This window comes from Microtus ochrogaster (genome assembly GCF_000317375.1).
Source record: "Microtus ochrogaster isolate Prairie Vole_2 chromosome 14 unlocalized genomic scaffold, MicOch1.0 chr14_random_3, whole genome shotgun sequence".
NCBI classification, from domain to species: Eukaryota; Metazoa; Chordata; class Mammalia; order Rodentia; family Cricetidae; genus Microtus; species Microtus ochrogaster.
Window position 1 is genome coordinate 11,726,306 of NW_004949098.1, and position 15,191 is coordinate 11,741,496.

At 44.1% G+C, this 15,191-nt stretch overlaps 1 protein-coding gene across 2 annotated transcripts in view; it reads left to right on the forward strand.

Moving 5' to 3' along the window:
* The window catches only part of Usp39 (ubiquitin specific peptidase 39), a 30,920-nt gene extending 23,786 nt beyond the window's left edge, over positions 1–7,134 (forward strand). The window contains exons 11-13 of one of the 2 annotated variants that reach the window (XM_005364741.2): positions 2,953–3,088; positions 4,866–4,952; positions 5,462–7,134. In XM_005364741.2, coding sequence (XP_005364798.1) covers positions 2,953–3,088; positions 4,866–4,952; positions 5,462–5,509 — 271 coding nt within the window. In that variant the 3' untranslated portion in view covers positions 5,510–7,134. The remainder of the gene's footprint in view (positions 1–2,952; positions 3,089–4,865; positions 4,953–5,461) is intronic. The other variant, XM_013352867.2, reaches the window with a different exon arrangement.
* Positions 7,135–15,191: the final 8,057 nt, after the last annotated feature.

The following is a 15,191-nucleotide window of genomic DNA, read 5'->3' on the forward strand; positions in this document are numbered from 1 at the left end:
CAGAGATCCGCCTGCCTCTGCCTCCCGAGTGCTGGGATTAAAGGCGTGCGCCATCACCGCCCGGCTGTCTTTGTAGTTTAAAATAGCAGAGGAGTTCAGGGTTATGGTGGGCAGATGCTCATCTCCTGGTCTCCTTTCCCTCATCGCCTTTCTCTTTCAGTCCCCAACTACCAGGACTGCCACTTTTCTCCTGTGGAAAGATGTCCAGTTCTTGGTTCTGTGTGAGTCTGAAGAAAGGATTAGCTGGGCAGATGGCTTAGTGGGTAAAGTGCACTCTGGGCTGTGGGATTTAGGGTGGATGAGCCCTAAGGGCCCTCCCAGTGTAGGGCTTGTTTTGTTTTTCTAATGGATTCCATCTTCCCTGAGAACCTGTGGCAGTAGGTGGTGAGAAGAGAGAGGTGCCCTGGGGTATCTTCTCTTAATTACTAGAGGCAGAATCAGGCATCCTAGGTGCTGGGCAAGCACTGTATCACTGAGCTTTATCTAAATTTTATCTAATTTTTGGAGACAGGATCTTGCTATGAAACTCAAACCTGGCCTTTGCTGAACTGTGCTCTCAGCTCAGCCTCCAGAAACTAGGACTGTGAGTCTGTGACAGATGTCTTGCAGGAGAATTTCTAAATGAGGAATACAAGAGAATTTTCTTTTTTCTTTTTTAAAAGAATATTTCTTTAATTTTTTTTTTAATGTTTATGAGTGTCTTACCTGCATGTGTGTCTGTTTGCCATGTTCATATAGAGCCCATGGAGGTCAGAAGAGGGCACTGGATCCTCTGGAACTTGAGTTACAGATGGTTGTGAACCGTGTAGGTATAGAGAACTGAACCTGGGTTCTCTGAAAGAGCAGCCAGGCTCTTAACCTCTAAGCCATCTCTCCAGCTCCTTCTTTCTCCCCAGGCTTGTCTTCCTGTTTTCTGTCACTGTCTTGTTTGTGTGACAGGTGGGGAATACAGAAGCCACCTGTCTCATCTCTTGAATGAGACTTCAGAAGCACTGCTTTTGAAATCCCACCAACCAAAGCGTTAGGTCAGAGCTAGTCTCTTGTGAGTGGACAGTGTGTTCCTGATAAGAAAGCTTCAGTTGCAAAGAGACCACTGTGTGGATGGTGCTTCTTCAGTCCTGCAGAAACTCCTTACCCTGCTGCCTTTTCTCTGGGGCCTGCAGTGGGTTTCTCCTCTTAGCAGCTGCATTTGTACATTTGACAGTTGGGACTTGGGTAGCTTGCCCTTTAGAAAGCTTGCTCTGGAGAAGTTATAAAACAGGTCTATTAGACCAGGACTCAAAGACAATTTCATTTAAAAAAATTACGTTATCTTTATTTTGTGTATGTGTGTGCACTCATACATGGGTTAATGAGCCTCAGCGTATTTCTGGAGGTTTGAAGATGATATATGGAGTTTATTTTTCTTCTTCCCCTATTTGAGTCCCAGGGGTCACACTCAGGTCACCAGGCTTGCATGGTGAGCACTTTACTAATTGATCCATTTTCCTGTTTTTTAACTTTTTTAAAAAAACCTTTTGTTTATTTGGTTTTTTTTTGTTTTGTTTCTGAGACAGGGTCTCTACAAAGCTGTTCTGGATATCAGTATATAGGCCAGGCTGGCTTTGAACTCCTACCTGTCTCCCGAGGAACTAAAGATGTATGTCTCTGTGTCTGGTAGAGGCAGAGGTTTTGTTTTGTTTTGTTTTTTGTTTTTTTTCGAGACAGGGTTTCTCTGTAGCTTTGGAGCCTGTCCTGGAACTAGCTCTGTAGACCAGGCTGGCCTCGAACTCACATAGATCTTCCCTGTCTCTGCCTCCCCAGTGCTAGGATTAAAGGTGTGTACCACCATCGCCCAGCTGTTTTTTAACATTTATTTATTTTATGTGTGTGGGTGTTTTTGTCAGCATGTTTGTCTGCACATCACATGTGTGTCTGGTGCCTTAGAAAATCAGATGTTTTTGATATTGGATCCCCTGGAATTGAAGCTACAGTACAGGTGGTTGTGAGTCACCTTGTGGGTGCTGGGCATTGAACCTGGGTCCTCTAGCAGCCAGTCGTAACTGCTGAGCAGTCTCTTTCCAGCGCCCAAGGTTTTTTGGTTGTTGTTTTTTTCCTTCAGAAACAGGCAGAGTGTCAGTCTGTGGACCAAGTTGACCTGAATCACTGTGTAGCTCAGAATGTCTTTGAACCCTAGGTTCAGTGGAGACCCTGCCTCAAAAATAAGGACTAAAGTAATTGAGGAAAACACCAGGTATTGGTCTCTCACCTCTCCAGGCGCTCACAGCCATCTGCATGTGCACACAAGTTCATACACCACACATACAGAGATCAGAAGACAGCTAGCTCTCTGGACCCATTTTTTTCTTCAGTGCTGGTTTCTAGTCTAGAAACCATCAAATAAATTCCCCTTTTATACCTTTGCTACCTACGCAGCTGGGTTACTTGTAATGATTTTGCCTCTAACTTCACTGAAAAAAAAAAATGAAAAAAGTAAGAGTCTTGAAAATAAGAAAGCTGATGGTTGCCTAGTTTTCAGATTGAGGTGGTTACAGCGACACATCATGTGGTCAGTCTTCTTCCATAGGGTGTCTCAGGCAAAGGGCAGCTGCTGCCTGGGTCCCGGAGCAGCCAGGTACACTCCTAGCCTGTGGGCAGGCGCTGCTGCCTCAGCTCTTCACCATCAGGGGAGGCAGTGGAGCTATAATCCTTCTATAAAAGACCTAAATTCACAGCTGTCTGGTAACAGCTACGATTCCCACTCAAACCCTTGCCTCCAGACATGCTTCTAAGGGGTGTTTTTCACTGTTGGAAAATGTGAATTCAACACCCTGGAACTGTTGTGACACTACAAACCTTTCCAGAACTAGGACTCTACAGTAGCAGTCAACAGCTCTGTGCATCATTCGTAAGGGGCCTTTCCCTAACCTCACAGCTGTGGTCTGATGTTCTGTTGTTTCTCTTTATCTCCAGAAATGTGGATCTAAGAGAATACTTGTCTGAAGAAGTCCAAGCAGTGCACAAGAACACCACTTATGATCTCATTGCCAACATCGTGCATGATGGCAAGCCCTCCGAGGGCTCCTATAGGATCCATGTGCTTCATCATGTGAGTGGCCTCTCACTGGCCTGGGACAGAGCTGCAAAATAGGCATTATTCCTGTGGTGTGTTTGGGTTTGCCCTTTCTGGGCCTGGCTTCAGAACTCTATGTGCTGGATGGTTTTAGTTTTGTCTTAATGTTAGACACCACTGGAAGGTACCTCAGCCCAGTTACAGTAGACATTAATTTTCAACTGGAGTAGAGGCTGTGAATGCAGCCGTAGATCCTGCGGTGCTGAGTCCATCTCAGTGATTGGCATCAAGGTTAATTACAAGACTCTGCTTTACAGTGTGTGGGTGCAGAATGAGGTGTTGAGTGTTCTAAAGTTCCCTGGTAGGTTCTCCTAGCCAGTCAGGATTGAGAACCTCTGTTCAGGGTCAGAGCCCCACCAGCCCCAGGAGCTGTGGTGCCATCGGAGGGCTCCTTAGGACAGCAGAATTTCAGCCCCCTGGGACACATTGCATCAGCTCTTCATTATTTGACAAGACCCTTTGATATGCATGAGATTAATGTTTGAGAAGCATTGGTTTAGAGACTCCTTACTTTGTCTGTCATGATTGTTTTTAAGACAGGGTTTCATACCGTAGCCCAGGCTGGCCTGGAACGTAGGCATAGCCCAGGCTGGCTGAGAACTTGTGGCAGTTCTTCTGCCATTAGCCTCCCAAGTACTAGGATTGGAGGCATTACTGCCATGCCTAGCTGAGCTAACACATTTTAAGAGTGTATCTAAAGCTGAAAACAAAAACACACACAGAATATATGTATAAATGCAGAATTTTAATGTAGATTATTGTCTGGGACTAATGGTTTACTGTCCTTGATGCACATCCCTCACACATGAGGAAACCTAGACTTATAGTCTGAGAATTTATCTTAAGTCAGTAACATTGGGATTTGTACTGAGATATTTGGCCTCAAAACCATGCTTAGTAGTCTTAGAACCAGAAGTGAACTTGCTTATATAGGCCCACATTTTCTCTGTAGTCCTATACTCTGAACTTGTGCTATCTGCAGTCTGTCAACACCTGTGTCCTGTTACAGCAGTTCTTTCATGTGTTAGGTCTTTTCATGGCAGCATGCTGTGAGGTAGTTTGGCTATGTTGGCGACATTGGTTTGCAGGCAAACTCTAGGTGATGGGCAGTGTCCACCAAGGTGCCTTACCTTTTTCTTTGTTGCTCCTGTCTCTGGGTTGAGGGTATGGAGGAGGGGAATGTCCATTTATATGTTCTTAGCAGCCAGCTTTACGTACTTTCTAGCAGGTTTGTCTAATTTACCATTTTTGGACAGGAAAAAGACATTTGAGATTGGAGGACATTCTCTTTTTCTTGTAAGTGGCCACCTAAATCAGTTCCCCTTAAGTGAGTCTGGGGATTTAGCTCATGTGACAGGGTGTCTAGCATGAACAAAACCTTAAGTTTGATTCCAGACACCACATGAACTGGGTGTGGTGGTGCCCACCTATAGTGCCAACACTCTTGAGGTAGAAGCAGGAGAGTCAGAAGTTCAGAGTCTTCCTTGGCTAAAGAGAAAATCTGATGTTAGACTGGACTATGTGAGGATACCCTACACACACACGGGGGGGGGGGGGGAATGCAAAATGTTTGGTACTCCATTGTATTTCAAAGACGCCTTGACAGGAATTGAGGTTGCCAGAACTGTTTATTGACTCAGGTCTAGCCAAGGTTTTGACTCTTGTTAATGTTTAGTGGCCATCCTGGGCTGTGATCATTTTCACACCTCTGTTTTTGGAGAGCAGATTAACCCAGCCTTTCATGCTTTTTCAGGGAACTGGCAAGTGGTATGAATTACAAGACCTCCAGGTGACTGACATCCTGCCCCAGATGATCACATTGTCCGAGGCCTACATTCAGGTGGGTGTGGCCCAGTGGAATTGATGTAGAGTCTTGATTACAGACCTGGGTGCTTCAGGAGTACAAGGGGACCAGATTATGTGACCCCAGAAGTTAAACAGATTTTCAGAAAGGAAAAGTACAGAAGCCTGTAAGTCAGCAAGTGTTTTTGTGGCCTTTTGAGTTTAGCAGAGATCTGTAACTTAGTCCCAGGAGATCCAAAGCTGTCTTTTGATGTTTGAGCATACCAGGCATGCACATGGTGCATACATAAGTGTAGACAAGACATTCATATACATCACATTAAATAATAAATGAATCTGAAAAAGAATAAAGAAAAGAATGAACAAAAGTTGAGGGTGTGTGGAAACGTGAATGGGATGGACTGTGGTGGGGAGTGTGCGTCATTAGTGGGGAAGGCAGCCTGTGTGACAGCGGGCAGCGCGGGGCGGCCTGCTGCTTGCTGCCTGCCAGAGAATAGTTACATGATGGCTGACTGCGGAGCTCATCATTGTTTTCATTTCTGACAGATTTGGAAGAGGCGGGATAATGATGAAACCAACCAGCAAGGGGCTTGAACACCTTGTCTGGGGTTTTACTCCCAAGGGCTGAAGATGTTAAATGAAAATACTGAAGCTGTAACTTCACATGGGCTGACTGAAGATTCCTGCCCCAGCTCAGTTTCTATGGGTCTGGCTGCCCTTGGTGTCCTGTGCTGTCCAGCGGTTCTCTGATCAGCACATTGCAGGTGATACTCCTTCCCTTTCAGCGCCAGCAGGCAGAACTCCTACAGGTGGATGCCTTACTTGAATTGCTGCAAGTATCAGAGAACAGATAATTCCTTGGAAACATCAAGTCTTGAGATTCTACGAGTGAACATGAAGCTAACAGCATCTTTCTGTCTGTCATAGGTAGATGGTTTTCCTATAGTTCCTTCTCTCCTATGGGACTTTTGGAATGGATTAAATATCCTCCTGTTTTTAAACCAGCCTTTTGTTTATGTACCTCATTTAGGCTTGTGAAGAGGTTTATTTTCCTTTGTAACTTACACTTTCTGCCCTTTCTGCCACGCAGTCTGTCGTCTCGTGGGCATCATTCTTTTCTCTTCCTGTCAGCTTGTGGGTGGTATGTCATTTGGAGTACATTTGTCTCTAAGTAACAAAATATTCACTAAAAATGATAAACTCTTGTGTCTAACTAGAAGGCTAAAGGTGGGCAGTTTCAGACTGCAGTGCCGCTTTGGAAGGCAGAGATGAAAGAACTAGAAAGCGCTGCTTACAGCAGTGCAGTTCTGAGCAGGTCTTATCCAGGCCAATGGGGAGCCAGAGCAGAGATTGACTGGCCAAGGAATTGGGTAGAAGCATCTTCTACCAAGCTCAGTCATTGACTCAATAACCTGGAGGATTTGAGCTCTGGCAGGAGCACTGAAGCAAGTCTAAGATGTGGGAAAGGCACTGCAGCAGGAGCAGTCAGTGGATTATGGCAGCTTCTCTTTGAATTTGTTTCCTTTTTCCCTCCCTCCTTTTCTCCCTCCTTTCTTCCCTCCATCCCTCCCTCCCTTCTGACAGTCTTGCTCTGTAACCCAGTTGGCCTCTAACTTACCATCTTCCTGTCTCCACCTTTGGAGTGCTGGGATTACAGGCTGCCACGCCCCTTCAGCAGGTTCTAAACTGGGGTGCTTCTGCAGCTGTGGCCCATGTTTTGTTTGGTGTATTGCTTCTGCCTCCTGAGTGCTGGGATTAAAGCACACACCATCAACCCCAGCTATTTTCAGATTGCATTTATGTATGCGTTTGTATACGTGTGAGTATGCACATGCCACAGCATGTGTATGAAGTTCAGAGGACAGCTTGCAGGAATTTGTTCTCCTCTCTTAGCGTGTGGGTCCCTGCGTTTGAAATCAAGTCCTCAGACTTGGCAGCATGAGCCTTTACATACGAGCTCAGAACTGATCTTTAAAGTGGGTCTCAGCAGATCACTCCTCCCTCTCACTGACTGTCCACTTTGGCAGCTCTTTGTCTTCTAAGGTAAAGATTGAAGGATTTTCCTCACTTCCAAGGTCATTTGTGTTTGTTTTGAATTCTGGACTCACTGACCTAGGATACAAAATGTCATGTGTTGATAAGCAATGACACGGGCACTTATTTTTATTTATATGGGAGACAGGGTCTCATTATGTAGCTTGGCTGGGGTGGAATTTGATGTGTAGACTAGGCTGACCTTAAACTCACAAAAATTCACTTTGTTAGCATTCAGGCATTTACGCTGGCCTGCTCTCAGGAACCTAGCAGAACTCATCAATACTAGCCAAGACGGAGGAGAACTGTGGTTGCTCTGGCTGGCTCAGAACATGCTATATAGTTCAGGTTAGCTTCAAATTTTCAGCAGTTGTCTTACCCAGACTCCTAAGTGCTGGGATTACAGGCATGTGTCTATGCCAGCCCTCAAACATAAGTTCCAAAAGATAGGGTGTTTCTTTTGTCCCAGCCCTGGGGAGAGACTTGGCACCTAAGAAGTACTTAGTGTTTCTGGATCAAATTCACTGGTACTGTGTTCTTGGTGCTGTCCTGAATGGTAATTTTTGTCTGCTTACTTTCCCAAGAAAGTCAATCATTCAATATCCCCTTTCTGGACAGGCACATGTGCAGTGAACATACATACAGGCAGAATACTTGTGCATAAAATTTAAAAAACAGCCGGGTGGTGGTGGCGCATACCTTTAATCCCAGCACTTGGGAGGCAGAGGCAGGCGGATCTCTGTGAGTTCGAGACCAGCCGGGCCTACAAGAAGAGCTAGTTCTAGGATAGGCTCCAAAGCTACAGGAAAACTCTGTCTCGAAAAACCAAAAGAAATTTTTTAAAAAAATTAATTTAAAAATGCTAATTACACTAGGGCCTTGTGTGTCCCAACCTAACCTCAAACTTAACCTAGAACTGAGGATGACCTTGAACTTCTTCTCCTGCCTCTACCTCTGAAGTGCTTAGAATCACAGGCCATCACATCTGGCTCATGCAGTGCTAGGCGCTGAACCCAGAGTTTGGCAATCTCTTTACAGGATAAGATACGTGAGGAGGCCAGCCTGCCTCCCTATTCCAGACATATCCCCCTTTAAATGTAAAAGAACATTTATAAATAGTATTTGGGAATATGGGCACAGTTATTTCTCTCCAAACTGCTTCTTGCTGAATGGTGGTGCTGTTATTTAGGTCTTTCATGGTATAACCTGTGTGCTAGATTCATCTCAGTCAGCAGTCGAGTGAAGTAATTTTTTGAAGGTGTTCACAGCAACCCTTCAGGAGGACGTGGTCTATCATACCATATTAGGATAGATGCAATCCACAGACTCTCACCCTCTGTGAAAACAAAATAAGAAACTCCTTTCCAAAGCATCATGTCCTTAGATCCAAACTTCAAAGTCAAGGCATTTTCAAAATATCTATGTTGGATTAGTTCAGCAGCATTTATAAACAAATATCTTTTAGCAGCTGTTGCTCCTTCCTCAGCATTCAAACAATTCAAAGAGAGCATAATAGCATACAGTATCAAAATTCTCTGTGTATTTTCCATCTTTGTGCGCTTTATTTTAACCTCTATTTTGTTTATTTCTACTTTTATATTTTGCTTTTTGAGACAGGTTCTCTGTATCTTTGACCTGGAATAACTCTGTAGACCAGGCTGTCCTTGAACTCTCAGAGATCCGCCTGTCTCTGCCTCCCAGGCATTGGGATTAAAGATGTACCGCTACTACACCTGGAACTCACAGAGATCTGTTTGTCTCTGCCTTCTAGGCACTGGGATTAAAGGCATGTGCTACCCACCTTGAAGTCACAGAGGTCAATCTCCCTCTGCCTCCCAAGTGTTGGGATTAAAGGTGTATCCTACCACACACAACTACTCTCTTTCTTCCTTTTTTTACTTTTAAGAACTTTTAACTTTTAGCTTGCATATATTTTTAACACACTGTAAACCATTTAAAAGTTTTCTTTTTTCTTTAAATCTTTTACTGTATATATATCTTTTTTGACCACATGAGTCTTTAATTTACCAAGCAATATCAGTAGGATTAAAGCCGTGACTTTGCCGGCTAGATGTAGCCCATTCCTTAGTTTTCTGCCATTCCAACCTTGTGGCTGAGGTACCGGCCAGAGCAGCATTCAGTGCCAGAAGTCTACAGTGTTTCAAGGTCCTTGCCATCAAACAAGCTGCAACAGACAACACTCAAGTCCTCTCTCTGTAGCTGGCCCTCCTGCCTCAAACAGTCAGAGTTTGCCCTGGCAGGACGGCTCAGAAAGCTGGCATTTTAAAACAACACAGGTTTTTTCCTGCTACTGCTGAAAACAAACAAGCATTCAGTTGGCTTTTATCAACACCATTTAAATGTTTCGTGGCAGGACCTCTTAAGAGCTGCAGGGTTTTGCAGCTGAAGCTGAGTCAGGAAGCCTCTCTTAGATGAGAGCGCTTGCTTGCTTCTAGCAAGCAGAGTAGACCCGAGAAATCACTGCTACCAAGAAAACATGCTTTACTCTTTCCGAAGCTTTCTCAGGCTTTCAGTGATACAGTTGTCCACACGTCTGGGCGCCATTCTGTTGTAATGAGAGCAGCGGGGCTGTGTCCCGCCACCCAGCCACCCACATGGCTAGCTTATGCCCCGAAATAATTACACGGAAACTGTATTCTTTTAAACACTGCCTGGCCCATTAGTTCCAGCCTCTTATTGGCTAGCTCTTACATATTAATCTGCCCATTTCTAATAATCTGTGTAACCCACGAGCTGGCTTACCAGGGAAGATCTTAACCTGCATCTGTCTGGAGTGGGAGAATCATGGCGACTCCTTGACTCAGCTTCTTTCTCCCAGCATTCTGTTCTGTTTTCTCCGCCTACCTAATTTTATGTCCTATTAAAGGGCCAAGGCAGTCTCTTTATTTAACTGATGAAATTAACACAAAACAGAAGACTCTTCCCCCATCATGCTGTATAATTTTGCATATGTGCACATAAAAGGTTTGAATAGTATATAATGAAATGCCTTGTGTTGGGGCTGGAGAGATGGCCCAGCAGTTAAGAGCACTGGCTGTTTTTCCAGAGCACTTGGGTTCAAATCCTATCACCTATATGGTAGCTCACAACCATCGATAACTTCACAACCAAAGGCTCTGATGACCTCTTCTGGCCTTTGTGGGCACCAGACACACATGGTTCACAGACATATCTATGGAAAAAAATACCAATAGAAAATAATTAAAACAATTTTTAAAGTGGTTTGTGTTGTCTGTTTAAAATTTAGTCATTTGGTACTGGCATAAGAACAGACAGGAGGACCAGTGGAACAGAATAGAAGACCCAGATATCAATCTATACATCTTCGAACACCTGATAAAGAAACAAAAAATATCAAATGAAAAAAAGAAAGCATATTTAACAAGTGGTGCTGGCATAACTGGATATCAACATGTAGAAAAATGAAAACAGACCCATATCTATCACTATGCACAAAACTCAAGTCCAAATGGATCAAAGACCTCAACATAAAGCCAGCCACACCAAATCTTACAGAAGAGAAAATGGGAAGTACACTTGAATGATTGTCACAGGGAACCACTTTCTAAATATAACCCCAGCAGCACAGACACTGAGAGAAACAATAAATGGGACCTTCTGAAACTGAAAAGCTTTTGTAAAGCAAAGGACATGGTCAACAAGACAAAACGACAGCCTACAGAATGGGAGATCTTCACCAACTCCATATCAGACAGAGGTCTTATCTCCAAAATATACAAAGAACTCAAGAAATTGGACACCAAAAGATCATAAATCCAATAAAAAAAATGGAGTACAGACCTAAACAGAGAATTCTCAACAGAGGAATCTAAAATGGTAAAAGACACTTAAGGAAATGTTCAACAAATCAAAACAACTCTGAGATTCCATCTTACACCTGTAATGGCCAAGATCAAAAACACTGATGACAACTTATGCTGGAGAGGTTGTGGGGAAAAGGGAGCACTTCTGCATTGTTGGTGGGAATGTAAGTTGGTACAACCCCTTTGGATGTCAGTGTGGCAATTTCTCAGAAAATTAGGAAACAATTTCCTCAAGACTCAGCAATACCACTTTTGGGTATATATCCAAAGGATGCTCAATCGTGCCACAAGGACATGTGCTCAACTATGTTCATAGCAGCATTGTTTGTCATAGCCAGAACCTGGAAATAACCTAAATGCCCCTCAATGGAAGAATGGATAAGGAAAATGTACATTTACACAATGGAGTACTATACAGCAGAAAAAAAATAATTTTGGATTTTGCAGCCAAATGGATGGAGCTAGAGCACATTATTTTGAGTGAGGTAACCCAGACACAGAAAGACAATTATCACATGTACTCACTCATAGGTTTTTTGTTTTTTTTTTTTTTTTTGGTTTTTCGAGACAGGGTTTCTCTGGTTTTGGAGCCTGTCCTGGAACTAGCTCTTGTAGACCAGGCTGGTCTCGAACTCACAGAGATCCGCCTGCCTCTGCCTCCCAAGTGCTGGGATTAAAGGCGTGCGCCACCACCGCCCGGCCGTTGTTTTTAAACATAAAGCAAAGAAAGCCAGCCTACAAACCACAATCCCAGAGAACTTAGACAACAATGCGGACACTAAGGGAGATCTAATCTACATGGGAAGTAGAAAGTATAAAAAGACAAGATCTCCTGAGTAAATTGGGAGCATGGAGACCTTGGGGGAGGACTGAAGGGGGAGGGGAAAGACAGGGAGAGGAGCAGAGAAAAATGTAGAGCTCAATAAATATCAATTAAAAAAACAATATTTAGTCATTTATCATGAGGCGATAGATGAAATTGTATTCCTCAGTAAATGAGAATTGGCTCAGTGAACCTCCAAGCAAACCAGATTATTTTCATCTGGAAGTAACTCATGGTCTTTCTTTGTAGCCATGGCTGTCTTGGAATTCACTGTGTAGACTAGGCTGGCCTTGAACTCTCAGATCTGCCTGTCTTGGGAATGCTTGGACTAAAGGCTATACTACTAAAGGCTCAGTTCCTTATTATTATTTAGCCTTTGATAGTGACTGACCATTTAATCTTCCTCTTTCCCTGGAAGTAGCTTATACTTTGTCTTGTCCTGATCAGAGCTCTCCTCCTCTCCCTCCCACTCCTCCTCTCCTCATCTTTCTCTGGTCCCGGTGTCTCCTCAGAGGTACCACTTGTCTGGACTGATGTCTACTTTTCTGTGCTGGCATTGCCAAGTAAATTCTGACCCTTGGTGGGCATGGGTTGTGACTGATCTTGCAACACACCATGACAGGGCTCTCTCTGCTGCCCCCATTCCCTCTTTTTGTGTAATTCCAAAGGATTGAAGGCATAGAAGATGCATTGGAGGTCGAAGACAATTTGTGGGTGTCAATCCTTTCCTTCCACCACATGGTTCCCAAGGATCAAACCCGGTTCATCGTCCATGGCAACACATGCTTTACCTACCGACCTAGTTTTCTTTCTATTGCTGGAACAAAGACAGTGACCAAAAACAGCTTGGAAAAGAAGGCTTGCTTTATTTGGCTTACACAACCTGATCACAGTTCATTAAGGGAAGTCAAGGTAGAGACTAAAGCAAGTGGCCATGGAGGAATGCTGCCCACTGGCTTGCTCCCTGTGGCTTGCTCAGCCTATTCTCTTGTACAACCCAAGGTTCCCTGCTAAAGAGTAGCACCACCCACAGTGAGCCAGGTCCTTCATAATCAAGATTTCCTCCACAGATTTGCTCACAGGCCATTCTGATGGAGGCAGTTCTTCAATTGAGAGTCCTTCCCAGGAGGCCCTAGCTGTGTCAAGTTAATTGAAAGCCAGCCAGCACACCCACTAAGCCATCCTGTCGCCCTCACAGCGCTCTTTAATGTTTATTATTTTTGCAGTGTTGAAGATTGAGCCTAGGGCATCATAGATGGAATGCAATGGCTTTAACTACTAAGCGACAGCCTTGCTGCTTTTTTATTTTTGAGATAAGGTCTCATTAAGTTGCTGCAAGCTTGCCTAGTACTTGCTAAACAGCCTAGGCAAGGCCTTGAATCTGTAATCCTGCCTAAGCCTCTGAGTTCCTCATTTCCTTCCTTGAGGCTATGATGGAGGCAGGATTCCCTGGTTGTTGAGAACTGATCCCTCCTGGGACTTCTTCCCGATATATATTATATATATATATATATATATATATATATACACACACACACATTAGGTTGACTCACACAATAAGTATGGATTAGGCAGTCCAACAATGACTATGCAAACTGGAGAGGTTGAGCTGAGCATCTCGTAGCTGCCCAGTCTGTGAAACTGGGTGCCTTGGTAGTCCCAATCTGGCCTTGGAAGCTGGATCCTGGAGAGCTGCTGGTCTGAAGTCCACAAAGCCAAAACAGTTCCGTTCAGTGAAGGATAGTGGTGGCGGTCACAGTAGAAACAGAGTTGATGCATTCGCCAGCCAGGAGTGAAAGCAGTCAGGCAAAAATAGCTGTGATCTCCCTTCAGGCTCTCATCCTCATGCTTTGGCTCATTTTCCCAACCCAGCTACATCACTGCTTTTTAAAGGTAAAATATCCCCATTTCCTTCTGTTGCCTGAGTGCAATAATGAAAACAGTGACTTTTAAGACAACAATGTGCTGTACATTTATGAAATACCTATTGTGAAGTTTAAGTTTAGAGGCCAAGGATTTGTATCTCATCTGCTGTCTCAGAGCAGGGTGAGCAGAAAGTTTGCACTGGTGCTTGGATGGTTGGGTGGATCCAGAGGGTCTGGAGTGCGGGAAGAATTAAGTATACTGTCGGAATATGCATGTGGTCACAGTGCCTCCCTTGGGGTTGGTAAGATTGAGTGTCATGGGTCTGTTTTTGTTTGTAGTTTCTAGATTTTCTTTAACAAATGTAGTTTTTTATAATTAGAAACATGGCAAAAGTTTATACATACATACATACATAATACACACACACACACACACACACATATGAAAATGAATGAAATTTATGCCCTGACAATGCAGAAACATACATGGACAACCCATATATGGCGGTTCTGCTGAAGTTGTCCATGTATTGGGTTTCATGGTCTACGTTGATGAAGACGATACATGTTGCAGGAGGTTCTTCCGCTCCTCCAGCCTATAGCCGCTGAGATACCAGCCCATTGAGGCGTGGTCTCTCTCCCTTTAAAAAAGCGGCCACTTCCCTCTCCTCTCTCTCTTCACTTCCTGCTCCGCTGGCTACTAGACTCCCTTCCTGGTTGCATAGAGGGCTGTTGTCTGGGACGGTGATCTGTAAGTTTTTTCCCCTTTAAATAAATACCACCCTATTAATCATAATTCCAAACTGGTGTGGCATTGTTTGTGACTTATGCCTTCACCTGGCGCCCAACGTTAGGACCTCTCCTTCCCCTGCTCAGCTGCCGGCCGCGAGTTCGGCTTGGCGCGAGCCCTCCCTTCCTCAGCCGCGGCCTGTGCCTTGATGCAGCTTTGTGGCCTCTGTCTTGTGTGTGGTGCCAACAGTTTAATATAAATTATCATGCACTGGCTTTTCTTGCTGCAGTTCTTTATATTTTTCTTTTAGACACCTCAGATTGACTTCAAGTCCCCACGTACCCTATCATCTGCCTCCCCACATGGATTTAAACTCTACAGGCCCGTGTAGTCTCTGCTCGCATGGTTCGCTCTTTTCTGAGTCATTTTTAAATCTCCCTTGCAAGCACAGCTCTTAAGTGGCGCGAACCAGAGCACGCGGTTGCTGGTTGCTGAAAGCTGCAACCCCTCGGGGTGACTCTGTCACCTGGAGGTATACACGGCTTCTTCTCTACCCCTGGATTCTGGGTTTCTGGTTCCGTCTCTGGAATTGATTTAATTACATTTACTTTGTTGAGCAACTTGCATTTCCCAGTTTTTAACAAATACTAGGCGGACTCTGAAACAGGACTGTTTTCGTCACGACTTGGCAACAGTGCCACCTGCTGGAAAATAGGTAATATAGCAGTTTTTGTTTCCAACACGAATTTTACTGTTCTGGTTACCAATACAATGGGATATATCATGCAAGGTTTATATGACTATGGGGATATCTTATTTACTGGTTACTAGGTTTCAGTATTCTTTTGCATATTCTATCATTTAGGAAGAATATGGCACTCCTAAGAACCATACAAGCTTTACTAGAAACTCATGCAGGTCAGGAGATTCAGGATTCAAAAGAGACAATAATAAAGACAATAATAAAAAGACTTGAAAT